General features: G+C 45.3%; 1 protein-coding gene across 1 annotated transcript in view; it reads right to left on the bottom strand.

The window, feature by feature from the left end:
- Positions 1-3944: 3944 nt before the first annotated feature.
- The window catches only part of KLB (klotho beta), a 30721-nt gene continuing 20779 nt past the window's right edge, over positions 3945-13886 (bottom strand). The window contains exons 4-5 of the mRNA XM_083754889.1: positions 7228-8371; positions 3945-4828 (exon numbers count right to left, since the gene is read on the bottom strand). Coding sequence (XP_083611015.1) covers positions 4431-4828; positions 7228-8371 — 1542 coding nt within the window. The 3' untranslated portion in view covers positions 3945-4430. The remainder of the gene's footprint in view (positions 4829-7227; positions 8372-13886) is intronic.

Genomic DNA, 13886 nt, shown 5'->3' with positions numbered 1-13886 from the left:
AGATATTTCCTTGGAGTCAGTCACACTGACCAAATGGACATCCTTCAAGAAAGTACTTCTGTCTTGAAGCAGTAGAGTCGAATACAAAAAGCTAAGAATTCCTTTAGTGTCCTGGTTACATCAAATGATAACTGCTTGGTTCTTTTTTCCCCCCCAGTGATTACCCTCAAACTTGGTAGTGCTTGTTTTTAAACAAAGATGCAAAATGGCTGGTTTAATTTTTTTAATGAATTAGTAACCCTCCTGAAGGTTGCGGGGGGCGGTGAGCAGAAAACGACAGCTCAACTGATGTTTGTTTTACTGACGTCTCATGAAAATAAGCAACTGCATGTATGAAAGTGGGGGGTGGGAACCTTTTTTGTTTTTTTGGCCCATGAATCATTCCCTCTCGGCCAACACCCTGGGAGTCGGGTACAAACCCACTAATGGAACAGGTTCCAATAGAGATCCTTTTTCCAGACCTGATCATGGCATCAAAGGAACATTTTTGCTAGTGGTCCACAGCACATAGGTAAAGGGACCCCTGACCATTAGGTCCAGTCGTGACCGACTCTGGGGTTGCGGCACTCATCTTGCTTTATTGGCCGAGGGAGCTGGCGTACAGCTTCTGGGTCATGTGGCCAGCATGACTAAACCGCTTCTGGCGAACCAGAGCAGCGCACGGAAACACCGTTTACCTTCCCGCCGGAGTGGTACCTATTTATCTACTTGCACTTTGATGCACTTTCAAACTGCTAGGTGGGCAGGAGCAAGGACCAAACAACGGGAGTTCACCCCATTGCGGGGATTCGAACCACCGACCTTCTGATCGGCAAGTCCTAGGCTCTGTGGTTTAGACCACAGCGCCACCCACGTCCCACAGCTCATGGGGAAAGTGTGAATAACCTTTCCCCTATCAGCTGCCCGCCAAAACAGCCATGTGCTCTTCATTTAGGGTGAGGGTGGGGAGGTACCTGTTAGGGCCTAAATTATAATGCGGGTGTTTAACTGTCAACCCCTACCTGCAATTCCAATTCATATCCACCCCCCCAATAGTTGCAGCAGTGGGAGGTACAGGACGAAGAGGGTGGGGAACCTGTGGCCATCCAGATGTTTCTGGATTTGTATCCCCTATTGTCTCTGATCATAGGCTTTGCTTGCTTGGTCTGATGGACATTTCCCAACCCTAAGCTATACATGGATCTGGAGGTCAAATGCAACCCCTGGGCATTTGATTTCTCTCCTCCCCCCCCCCCCAAGTTGTAAGCCAGGTTCTGCAATATGCACCCACTTAGTATCTTTTTAAATACTTTTGAAGAAGCATATTGGCTTTTTTTTTTTAGGCGCAGGGAACTCAACACATTTCTGCAGCTTTCGAAAATAAGACTTTCACGGGTAACGTGCATATCAAAGAGCGACAAATTCAGAACAGGACCACCTTGTGTGCACTGAAAGTTTTAATATGGATAAAAAGCTTTGTGTGGTTTACACATCTCATAACTGTAACTATATAGTTCATTGATCCACAGAGCATGCCTTTTATTTTTAAATAAAAGGGTGTGTACAACAAATGGGGTCATTTTTTTTTTAAGGTGTATTTGTGCCAATTTGATCCTGAATAGCCTGGAGTGCATCCCAGCTTTTAAATAATGGCCATTGGGGAATATATATATATATATATATATTTGCTTTCGTAGATTTTCACGGGTACAGGAATGCAGGTTTTGGTGTCCTCGGGTGTCTTCCCGTGTAAAAGTTGGGGTGTCTAGGCGACGTTTCGACGAGGTCTCACTCGTCATCTTCAGGCTGGTGCTTTCGGCTTCTTGTTACTGGAACAGAGCGGGATCTCAATGTTTGAGTTCCTATAAATACTGTAGAGGGGGTGTGGTGTCTAGCCTCCAATGTTCTGGGCAGAGAGGAAGTTCCCAGGCTAGTGTGCCTTTTCTTCTTTTGTTCCTTAATTACTTGAGAGATACCTTGAGTGATTTCTTGAGTGATATCCTGAGTACCACTTAGGTGGGTCATTAGGTGTGGATTAGTTGCTAAAGTCTTTGTGTCTTGACCTCTTGAACTTTGTGAAGAGTTTTCCTCACAACATGAACAAGCGTGACGACACATCCCGCTTGCCAGACATCTGGAAATTAGCCCTCCCCACAAAAACTGACACCAGATCCAGAGGCACACAGAACGCCAACACCAATCAACCACACCAGACCCAAACCCAGACCCTCTCCACAGATGAATTACTGACACCATCCAGTAGCCAATCCATGGTGGCACCTCCGGATGCTGCACCCCCCTGCAATCCCTACACAGATCTGGCTGACACAAGCCACAAAACCACAGCTCGCCCCTATACACGAAGCCAAGCCAAAGCACAACTAAGTGCAATACAGCCATCTTCTCAGGAAAACTCTTCACAAAGTTCAAGAGGTCAAGACACAAAGACTTTAGCAACTAATCCACACCTAATGACCCACCTAAGTGGTACTCAGGATATCACTCAAGAAATCACTCAAGGTATCTCTCAAGTAATTAAGGAACAAAAGAAGAAAAGGCACACTAGCCTGGGAACTTCCTCTCTGCCCAGAACATTGGAGGCTAGACACCACACCCCCTCTACAGTATTTATAGGAACTCAAACATTGAGATCCCGCTCTGTTCCAGTAACAAGAAGCCGAAAGCACCAGCCTGAAGATGACGAGTGAGACCTCGTCGAAACGTCGCCTAGACACCCCAACTTTTACACGGGAAGACACCCGAGGACACCAAAACCTGCATATATATATATATAACAGAATCATCCTATGTGAAAAGGAAGGAAACTTTGAAAAGCACAAATACACCAATAATTCCCAATTTCATTTTAGAAAAGTGTTGCAGTTCATGCTTGAAAGTTGGCATTTCTCGCTAATACAGGATTTCCCCCCCCCCCCCAAAAAAAAACAATGGCCATTTTTAGTATGGTCTCCACAAGTGGGGCATGCAGCAAAACGTTGCAGTGCAAAGTGATTCTATTCGCGATTCCATTTCTCCTCTTCCCCAGCCCCTAGTTTTCCATTTTGGAAGATCGGGAGGTGGCCCTCTCAGGAGCGTTTCCCAATTTGTTTATTTGTATACCCTCCAGCCTGCTAATACCCCACCCATCCTTACGTGCAGATGGTGCTGTTTTTTTTTGGCAGCATAAGGACTCGGAACTGCAATTGCAGTTGGTATGTATATGGTGATCTTAAATGCACACAGGGCTTTCCAATCTAATCACCCTCATATTCAACTGCTAAAGTACCATATTTTTTGCTCTATAAGACTCACTTTTTCCCTTCTAAAAAGTAAGGGGAAATGTGTGTGCGTCTTATGGAGCGAATGCAGGCTGCGCAGCTATCACAGAAGCCAGAACTGCTTTCACTGCGCAGCGATCCCTCTTGCTGTTCTGGCTTCTGAGATTCAGAATATTTTTTTTCTTGTTTTCCTCCTCCAAAAACTAGGTGCGTCTTGTGGTCTGGTGCGTCTTACACAGCAAAAAATATGATATTTCAGACCAACTTAAACATCCCTATTGCGAGCCTCTTCTCCTTTAAGATTCCTGACATCTTTTGATCTGAAGTAGACATAACAGAGGTATTATATGTCAGGACTTTCTCATTTACAACCTGGGCTGCTGCAATCACATGCTCTGGACATGTTTTTGAGGTGCCATTAATGCAGCTTTTAGCATTTCGTTTAGAACCATGAGGACTTAGAACGCTTCTGATCTAGTTGACATTTTCAGTTGTATGATAGCTAGGGTAGCTGCCCTACTGGAGCTTCTGCAAGCCAAAACAAGCAAAATGAAAGTGTGCAAATGTTACTCCTGCGATCCACAACAGCTGCAGGCATAGCGCCACAAATTATGAGACGTTTCTGTAAAAGTGCACAGATTGTGACGCATACCCTTTTCAGGTCAAATTAGTTCCGTCATTGTACTAGGTTACAAAAGGAAAGCATTTATGCTTGAAGTGTAAGTAATATATTGGACTAACACCATTTTTAATTCCTTCGTATACATCTCTCCCTGCTCTCGTCCCGAGATTTTCAGGCGTGACAATTGCTAAACTTCCTTTATGTAATCGAGTCTTACTCTGAAGATGGAAAAAAAGGTTGAAAGGAAGGTAGACACTCTTGTATCATTTCTTTTCCCCGTGTCTTTTCATGGTGTACGTTGATGTAAAAAGCAAGGGACTTGGAGTTCTGAGTGACTTTATGATAAACATGAACACACGAGTAAACGACCTGGGATTCCCTGACAGCATAAACACAGAACAAGAATTATTGATAACAATCCTGAATCGACTGTCATGGGAATTCTCATGCAAAGCAGCATTTTTTTGAAATTATCTTGGTGGAGTGATTTGGAGTGCTTTCAATAACTTATCCTCGCCATTGACATTCACGTGCAGGAAAAAAAGACCACTCTATATCTGGCTGAGAACTTTCCTGTGTCTACTTTTGACAGGAACGCACATGTACTCCATATTTCTCGACCAATACCATTTTCTCCTTTTCCTTTTGTGGAAAACAATAATGCTTAAGAGCAAGATGAGAGTCGAGCAAAGGCAGCACCCAAAGAATACGAGCGGCTTTTTCTGCGCTAGAAGCAGGCAGAACGTGCAACCTACTTCCTCAGGCTGGTCACAGATATTGTTTGCAGTCTCCAAGAGAAAGCCGTTGCGGCTAATGAGACGGTTGTAGAACGGAACAGAAGCCTTGGCCTTGGCTTCGTGGGTGAAGAAGCCCAGTCTGGGTTTGGATTTTTCATCGGTGAGTTTAAACGCAAAATATCCTCGGATGTTGACTTTGTCAATGTGGTAAGCTGGAAACGACAAGACATAAGTGAATTATTCGCTGTTAAATGGCTTCACCCGAATGTGTGAAGCAAAAGGATTCTTTTACAGTGGTACCTTGGGTTACATACGCTTCAGGTTACATACACTTCAGGTTACACACTCGGCTAACCTAGAAACAGTGCTTCAGGATAAGAACAGAAATCGGGCTCCGGCGGCGCGGCGGCAGCAGGAGACCCCATTAGCTAAAGTGGTGCATCAGGTTAAGAACAGTTTCAGGTTAAGTACGGACCTCCGGAACAAATTAAGTACTTAACCCGAGGTACCACTGTATAGTATTTAAAACAGATTGGAGAGGCTTGGCATGTCGATTGGATGCCTTCCTCCAAACAGGCCCCTCCATAGAAACAGCCCTTTCTGTAGTGGTGGCAGTCACTTTTCCAATTTTCTCTGTAAATGCTTCACGTTAAGTACAGTAAATGAATTCACAGAAATTGCAAATGCTTGTATGCGTTGCTATGTGTTTAAATTTGTTCAGTTGGTAGCTGAATTCTAGAGAGTTCTCTAGTAGTTCTCATGTGATTGGCTGATGTTAGTCAGCTGGGAGGTATCTGGTGAAGGAGAGACTCCCATTTTATGTGAAGCAAGATGGCTGTGTTTTAGAAGCCCTCTGAATACTGCTAAGTAGAATTGAACATTGCAGGGCTGCTTCTCAGCTTGAAAGAAGAGAAGAAGAAGAAGAGTTTGGATTTGATATCCCACTTTATCACTGTAGAATAGTGGGTAGACATGGCAGACGACACAGCAATTTCTCCAACGCAGCTCTTTATTTTGTAAGCTGGAACAGAAAACTGAACAGCAAACAGCTCAGCCGGCCTGCTTTTATAGGCAGCCGGCTGTCAACATTGTAGCAACAACAACCCAGAGTTTCCCGCCTAAAATAACTGACGTGGACCTGAGTGAAAACTATCTACAGACCTGAGTGAAAACTATCTACAGTATCCCCCTGCTGGCCCAGGGTGAACTTCACGACATAACAATTACTACCCGAAGGAGTCTCAAAGCAGCTAACATTCTCCTTTCCCTTCGTCTTCCACAACAAACACTCTGTGAGGCTGAGAGACTTCAGAGAAGTGTGACTGGCCCAAGGTCACCCAGCAGCTGCATGTGGAGGAGCGGAGACGCGAACCCGGTTCCCCAGATTACGAGTCCACCGCTCTGAACCACTACACCTCAAAGAAAGAGAGCAAAGCTGTAGGATAAGGTAAAAGTGGAAATATCACATAGGAGCTGCAAGGCATGGCCTGAGATACATTGATCTCTGGAAAGGGAGGGAAATAAAGTTGTTAGAAGTTAGAGGGAAAGTCTGTAAACCCATGCTTAATAATAATAATAATAATAAATTTTATTTATATCCCGCCCTCCCCAGCCGAAGCCGGGCTCAGGGTGGCTAACAACAATAAAATAGTGCAAAATCCTAAAATCATTCATTATAAAAATTAATTCAAATCAAATTGATGGCAACCATTGGGCTAGAAGTTCTGTGAAGATTGCCAAAGGAGGGAGTCAGGCTGTGCCCTGACCAAAGGCCTGGTGGAACAGCTCTGTCTTGCAGGCCCTGCGGAAAGATGTCAAGTCCCGCAGGGCCCTAGTCTCTTGCGACAGAGCGTTCCACCAGATCGGAGCAACAGCTGAAAAAGCATGTGACTGTAAATATTATGCTTTATTCTTCTATAGCTTGGAGTTTCTGCAAGCAAAGTTTTTGAATGTTAAAGCCTGGGCATTGGTTTAATTTTCAGAGAAGGGTGTCAGTCATATATATGCTTTGAGCTTCTTGGCTACGATTTCACTGCCCTTTCTTCAGCATTTCCGTGGTGGGCAGGTGGGGGAGCATTTGAACGAGAGCTATGTTCAGCTCCCATCAGTGGTGGCTGCCTGCCGCCTTAAATTATACTCCTGCTTGGACTATAGCTCTATGACATCTATGAAGCAGGGCATAACATTTTGGGTAACTTAAAAGAGCAGAAAAATGGGTCACCTGGGGTGGATCCAGACACGGGGAAAACCCCCTGCGATAAATCAGAAATTAGATAATTATAACAAAATAATCTCTATGGAAAAATCACATTTTAAAATTTCCTGCTCTTTGGCGCCATCTGGCGTTGCATGTTTATAGCGCATTCAAATTGCTGCTTCTTTACTAATGTAGCTGAGTCCCCTACACTACTGGGGAGCGAGGAGGGGAAAGTACCATTGCACAAGTGTGCTGTGCTAGCAGAACAGCTGTGGTGTTGTTTATTAAATTTGTTTGCCGCCCTTCATCCGTAGATCTCGGGGCTGTTCACAGCATAAAAATACAAGATAAAAATACAAGATAAAAACACATTACATGTCTCTTCTAGATTAGCATCTTTTACCACCCACTCACCTTTTAAGGCTTCCTGGACATATTTTTCAATGTAGTGTTTACGAAGTCCATCGTCAATTAAAGACTGATCGTCTATCCCGTTTGCCGTGATGTAGATATTTAGGCTGCCATAACGTTTTCTAATCCAGTTTAGGATTTTGCGTAAGCCGGCAGGCACGACCGCTGAGCGAGATGGGGAGTTTAGGCAGGTGATGTCTTGCAGAAATTGAACGTCCTGATCAAAGTCATACCGACTTCCGTTTTTCGACTCGTGGATCACAAACCGCGTGGTGAAATGATTGAGCGCGTAAAAATCGGCAGCCCCTCTCACCAGTTCCTTCTCTTCCTTTGTGAAATACGGCAGGGAAGAACTAGAGAGCCCTCTGTTCTTCTTGTAGTCAAGGTATTCTCTCATAGCTGCAGGATAGTCCCCTGTCTTAAAGATCGGATCGGAAAACCAAGCTATTTCAAACTGAAGGAATCTCTCGGCAGCTTCCCAGTGGGTGTCCACAAATGGGTTGGCGGGTTCTGCCCAATCAGAATGCAGAGATAAAGAGATCTGACCGTGCTGCGTGGATCGATATTGTTTATCGTAAACATGCCAAGCCGAGGCGTGGGCTATCAATAGATTATGGGCGGCCTGGTAGGTGTGGTTACTGCTGCTGTTATAAATATCGCTGAGTCGATTAGGTTCATTTATTGTGATCCAGAATTTAACCAAGTCCCCAAGCTCCCGAAAACACATCTCTGCGTAGGTTCGGAAAGCCTGGACGGTGGACTGGTTCAACCAGCCACCATTCTGGACTAAAGGACCAGGCAGCCCCAAAGAACGGTGAGTTGGATAATATAAGGTGACCACAGACTTGATGTTGAGTTTGAGCAGCTCACTGATCACGCATCGATAGTAACGAAGGACTTGGCCGTTGATGGATTTCAAATCGCCGCTAGGCAGAAGCAGAGACCAATTCAATGCAAATCTGTAATGGGTGATTTTCAATTTGGACAGCAGGTCAAGTTGCGTTTTAATGGTAACAAAATCCGTACATTGAGCCGGTCGGGTTTTCAGTTTCACTCCCTTCACCTGGTAGAAAAGTCCATCGCCGGTAAGATTCCAGAGATAGAGGTTAGGATCGCAGAACTGTGGTGAGGAAGCGACAGATTCTGCCTGCAAATGACAATCACATAATTTGATTTTTGATTTAATAAAGGTTTAGTTTCACAACTCCAATACTGTAAAGGTAAAGGTAAAGGTACCCCTGCCCGTACGGGCCAGTCTTGACAGACTCTGGGGTTGTGCGCCCATCTCACTCAAGAGGCCAGGGGCCAGCGCTGTCCGGAGACACTTCCGGGTCACGTGGCCAGCGTGACAAAGCTGCATCTGGCGAGCCAGAGCCGCACACGGAAACGCCGTTTACCTTCCCGCTGGTAAGCGGTCCCTATTTATCTACTTGCACCCGGAGGTGCTTTCGAACTGCTAGGTTGGCAGGCGCTGGGACCGAGCAGCGGGAGCGCACCCCACCACAGGGATTCGAACTGCCGACCTTTCAATCGGCAAGTCCTAGGCGCTGAGGCTTTAACCCACAGCGCCACCTGCGTCCTGCGTCCTCTACAATACTGTAGAGACCAGTTATATAAATGGTTCTTGTAATGCAACCAGTTTTCTCTGTATCACTAGGTGTCACTATAGCAGTTCTACAGAAATACAAAGAAGCGTGTAAACACAGTCTGGCAGAGATGGTGAATTCTCCAACTTGCTTGGACCGCCGTTCACACCCAAGCAACAAAAGGGAGAGCGGGCCAGCTTGTGAAAAGAACTATAGTTTTAGAAATGTGGTTCTCTCAAGCAGCCTTCATTAAGGTGATGTCCTGCAGATGTTTAGAACTATTAGCTCCAGCCAGCACAGATGTTTGGGAGTGGTAGTCCTAAACATCACAGAATAAATGGGCCCAGGTGACCCTAAATGTGTCACTTTATGTTGTACATTTCTTTTTAAGAAATGCAAATAGCAGCCGCAGGAGGGTCAATCAGTCTTGGGGTTGTGGGACAGGTAAATGAGAGTGCAGCCCATCTCTTGCAAAACTTTCCCTTCCAAAACTGATGCTTGATGGAAAATAAATAAATCTTTGACTAGATTAATATTGGGGGGGGGGGTGGCTTGAAAACCAGGCTGTGTGTGGCAAAGTACAGTGGTACCTTGGGTTACATACACTTCAGGTTACATACGTTTCAGGTTACAGACTCCACTAACCCAGAAATAGTACCTCGGGCTAAGAACTTTGCTTCAGGATGAGAACAGAAATCGTGCTTTGGCGGCGTGGCGGCAGTGGGAAGCCCCATTAGCTAAAGTGGTGCTTCAGGTTAAGAACAGTTTCAGGTTAAGAACGGACGTCCGGAATGAATTAAGTACTTAACCCGAGGTACCACTGTAGAACATTGAGGGAGAAATAAAAACATGGCTGCTGCCATCAAGGAGCTGCAGGCTATCCTGCTACTTAGGTGAGGACATAACCTTTCTGCACGGATGAAAACATTAGGTGCCACCAGCCATTGTAGAATCAGGAAAGAGCAGTGTCAGCAACATCTACAGCAGTGCTTTTCAAGTTTGGTTGCCCAGATGTTGTTGGAATACAATTCCCATCATCCACTGCCAGCTTAGCTCAATGGTCAGGGAGGAGGAAGTTCTTGGGGTCCAACCTTGAAGAGCACTGTGGGTAGGCACACATTTTACATCCTCAGCCCCCTCCTCTAACTCCTGCCCAAATTCTTTGGTCTCAGCTAGACTGGTAAAGAAAAAGTAATTTATATGCGTTGTATGTGCGATATAACATTGCGTCACCAGATGGCGATGTGACATCCAGTTTTTCTCTACCCGTTTTCCCTGTTTACCTTCACAATGCTTTGAACTGAAACGCTTCTTTGATGTTTCTAGATCCAGCTTTTATTAGGTGTAATATTCCTGTTATTGCCAGAAAATGAAGACAGCTGCCTTGGAAGACTATTGTCAGGCAGAAAAATAGGATAGAACTTTTAAGAAGTGAATGATCGTCACACACACACACACACACACACCTCAAAATGGCACCTGCAAGGCAACAAGCGATTGGAAGCGCCCCCTCCCCAAAGGAGCAAATGCAGATATATGTGTGTATAAATTTATATCTGCTATTCTTTCTGCTCTGTTAACTACATTTTCCATCTTGTTGCTGCTGCATTGTTTTATTCATATTTCATCGCTCTGAACTGAAACCATCTGTTTCTCTGCCAAATTAGCCTGTGCAGACCTAACAAGGTTTTCTACTAAAACTAATAAACACAATGCTATATCCCCAAACTATCTATTAGTGCAGATGGATGTCCTTTTTAGCATGATATCCACAGGCTTTCTTGCGGGTGTGCGTGCGACGGGCTGAAACCGAGCTGAATTAGGTTTCATTTGCCAGCCTGTAAAAGTACATCGTTTTGCTCTGCTTCTCGAGAAGAATAAGCCCTGACGAATGTGGAAAGGAATATTTTAAGAAAATTATGGCTTGGATCCACTGGTGAAGGAAGAGGGGGGTGGGGGGAACGCATCACCCCCAGTACCTTGATCATGGTGGGGTGCCATTGATGCTCCCCCCCCCTGCGCTGGGCCCTACGCCCCCGAGATGCACGCCAGCCACGCCCCCGCCTGCTCTCCGCCCCCAGTGCCGGAGCGTGAAGCTCGGCCACTGCTTGGATCCAGAGGGTTCCTTGTATGAGTGGGAGATGCTGCAGGATGTGTCAGTGGTACCCATAGGAAAAGACTTCAGAGCAAGCATCTAAGACGGGCATCCCCAAATTTGGCCCGCCAGCTGTTCTGTTTTGGGACAACAACGCCCATCATCCCTGACCACTGGTCCTGTTAGCTAGGGATGGTGGGAGTTGTAGTCCCAAAACAGCCAGAGGGCTGAGTTTGGGGGTGCCTGATCTAAGGCCTCAAATAGCAGAATGAGCAGAAGGGTGCCCAAATATGTTTTGAAGTAAAAAATTTTCTCTTTAAATAGCCCTCCCACCATATAAAGCAATTACCGTATTTTTTGCTCTATAAGACTCACTTTTTCCCTCCTAAAAAGTAAGGGGAAATGTATGTGCGTTTTATGGAGTGAATGCAGGCTGCGCAGCTATCCCAGAAGCCAGAACAGCAAGAGGGATTGCTGCTTTCCCTTCACAGCGATCCCTCTTGCTGTTCTGGCTTCTGAGATTCAGAATATTTTTTTTCTTGTTTTCCTCCTCCAAAAACTAGGTGCGTCTTGTGGTCTGGTGTGCCTTATAGAGCGAAAAATACGGTAAGTTCAGAGTTCAGCATTACTTAGCTGTGGGTGTGTACCTCAGCACATGTGCTGATTTAGCCAATTTCCAATTCTTTGCCCCCCTGTGACCAAGTGAAACCTGACCCTCTTTTTGGTAGGCAGAAGAGGCTGCAACAGATCAGAGGTGGGTGACATAGTCCTGTTGCAGATGCTGCACACGGTATGCAGTTCCTTGGATCAGAGCCAGTACAGTGGTACCTTGGTTCTCAAACGTCTTGGTACTCGAACAACTTGGAACCCAAACACTGCAAAATCAGAAGTAAGTGTTCCGGTTTGCGAACCATTTTCGGAAGCCGAATGCGCTCCGTTCTGAGTGCCACACTTCCGTTTTGAGTGTTACGCTGAGGTCTGTCTTTGTTATTTATTTTGCAATTTTGTTTTTGCGGCTTTTTTGTGACTGTGTGGAACCCAGTTCAGCTCCTGATTGATTGATTGTGTGACTGCAGTACATTGGTTATTGCCTTCATTTTATGAATCAGTGGTCTTGTTAGATAGTAAAATTCATGTTAAATTGCTGTTTTAGGGGTTATTTTTATAAGTCTGGAACGGATTAATCCATTTTGCATTACTTTCTATGGGAGAGTGTGCCTTGGTTTTGGAACGCTTTGGTTTTGGAACAGACTTCCAGAACAGATTAAGTTTGAGAACCAAGGTGCCACTGTATCATCTTAGCCTCGGATTCACAGCTAATTATTCTACTGCCACAGTTCTCAGGGAGTGATGCACATTTCCTTGAGAATGTATGGGTGGTTGCTAGAAAAGGAATGATGTAAGTAGGCACTGATATCCATTCTGACCCATGTTTGCCACTTGGGTGCTGTTTCTGTTCTGCTGCAGTTTGGCTTCAGACAAAAAAAAAAGGGTTGCATGCTGCCTACTGGGGTGGAATTTTACACACTGAATTACATTGTTCTGCAGTGTTGATTTCAGTGCAAAGTAAATGCAAATTAAATGAAGGGGGGGAAACTCCCTTCAGTTGCCTATCCTTTCTGTGGACTGTTGTACTTGCTGTGTTTATTTCCATTCTAGACATGTGGCAAATAAGACAACACAGGCAATTTCTTTTTCTTCCCAAATCCTCTCCAATCCATATGTACCAAGGAGCAGAATATCAGCACACCTGCTTGGCACCTGTCTTTCACATGCCAGGCTGCCTGAAGGTTCTAGGGATTAGTGGAATCCTGCCAATGCCAAAAACTACCATTGCCAAATATGAACCTTAGACTATGCAACAGGGTTTTTGCCCTCATGTAGCTTGTGAGGAATTTGTAACTATTTGGATTGGAGATCAGTTATTATGGAAATTGTGGGTGGCTCAGACTTGTGGTGGCGAGTCATACTTTACTGTGAAGCTCTTCAATTGAAAAAAATAAAAATAAAAGGAGAATTCCCTGATGCCAAGATCCAGGTTTGGGGGAAGTACTCTTTGGTGAGAGAACCCTAGCAGAGATTTAAAATCACAAAACATGCAGCAAAGTAAGGCTTGGAAATATAGGCGGCTAAACCTTTAAAATATGCCCTTGTGAGTTCCAAAACTCCCCTCTTCTCCCAGTGTAGGAAAAGACCACACACTTGGCAAGTTAAAAAATGGTTTACAGTGGTACCTCGGGTTACAGACACTTCAGGTTACAGACTCCGCTAACCCAGAAATAGTACCTCGGGTTAAGAACTTTGCTTCAGGATAAGAACAGAAATCGTGCTGCGGCAGCAGCAGCAGGAGGCCCCATTAGCTAAAGTGGTACCTCAGGTTAAGAACAGTTTCAGGTTAAGAACGGACCTCCAGAATGAATTAGGTTCTTAACCCAAGGTACCAGTGTACTTACAAACTCTCCAAAGGTCAGGTTCGTGTGCTTTTCCATACATCAGTCAGAAAAGTTGCACAGGCAGTGAAGCTTGGCTCAGTTACCATGGTGAAAGTTCCTAAATTATTGTCATAGGAACTGAAGAGTGGCTGGCTAAGCCGGAGCAACTAGCTGAGCCTCTTCACATGCCAAGCTTCTCAGGTAGACTGGGGGAGACCAATAGGGAATTGGACAGAGATATGCCTGACAGATGGCTTACTCTATGGTATTAATCCCTTCATGCATTAAACTCAGTATGCATTAATTAGACTTAAGTATGTTGTTTAGCAGGACGCGGGTGGCACTGTGGGTAAAAGCCTCAGTGCCTAGGGCTTGCTGATCGAAAGGTCGGCGGTTCGAATCCCCGCGGCGGGGTGCGCTCCCGTTGCTCAGTCCCAGCGCTTGCCAACCTAGCAGTCCGAAAGCACCCCCGGGTGCAAGTAGATAAATAGGGACCGCTTACCAGCGGGAAGGTAAACGGCGTTTTCGTGTGCTGCGCTGGCTTGCCAG

The sequence above is a fragment of the Podarcis gaigeae genome, assembly GCF_964106915.1.
Source record: "Podarcis gaigeae genome assembly, chromosome: 9".
Taxonomy (NCBI): Eukaryota; Metazoa; Chordata; class Lepidosauria; order Squamata; family Lacertidae; genus Podarcis; species Podarcis gaigeae.
The sequence above is the reverse complement of the archived record's forward strand: the minus strand, read 5'-3'. Positions and strand labels throughout refer to the sequence as shown.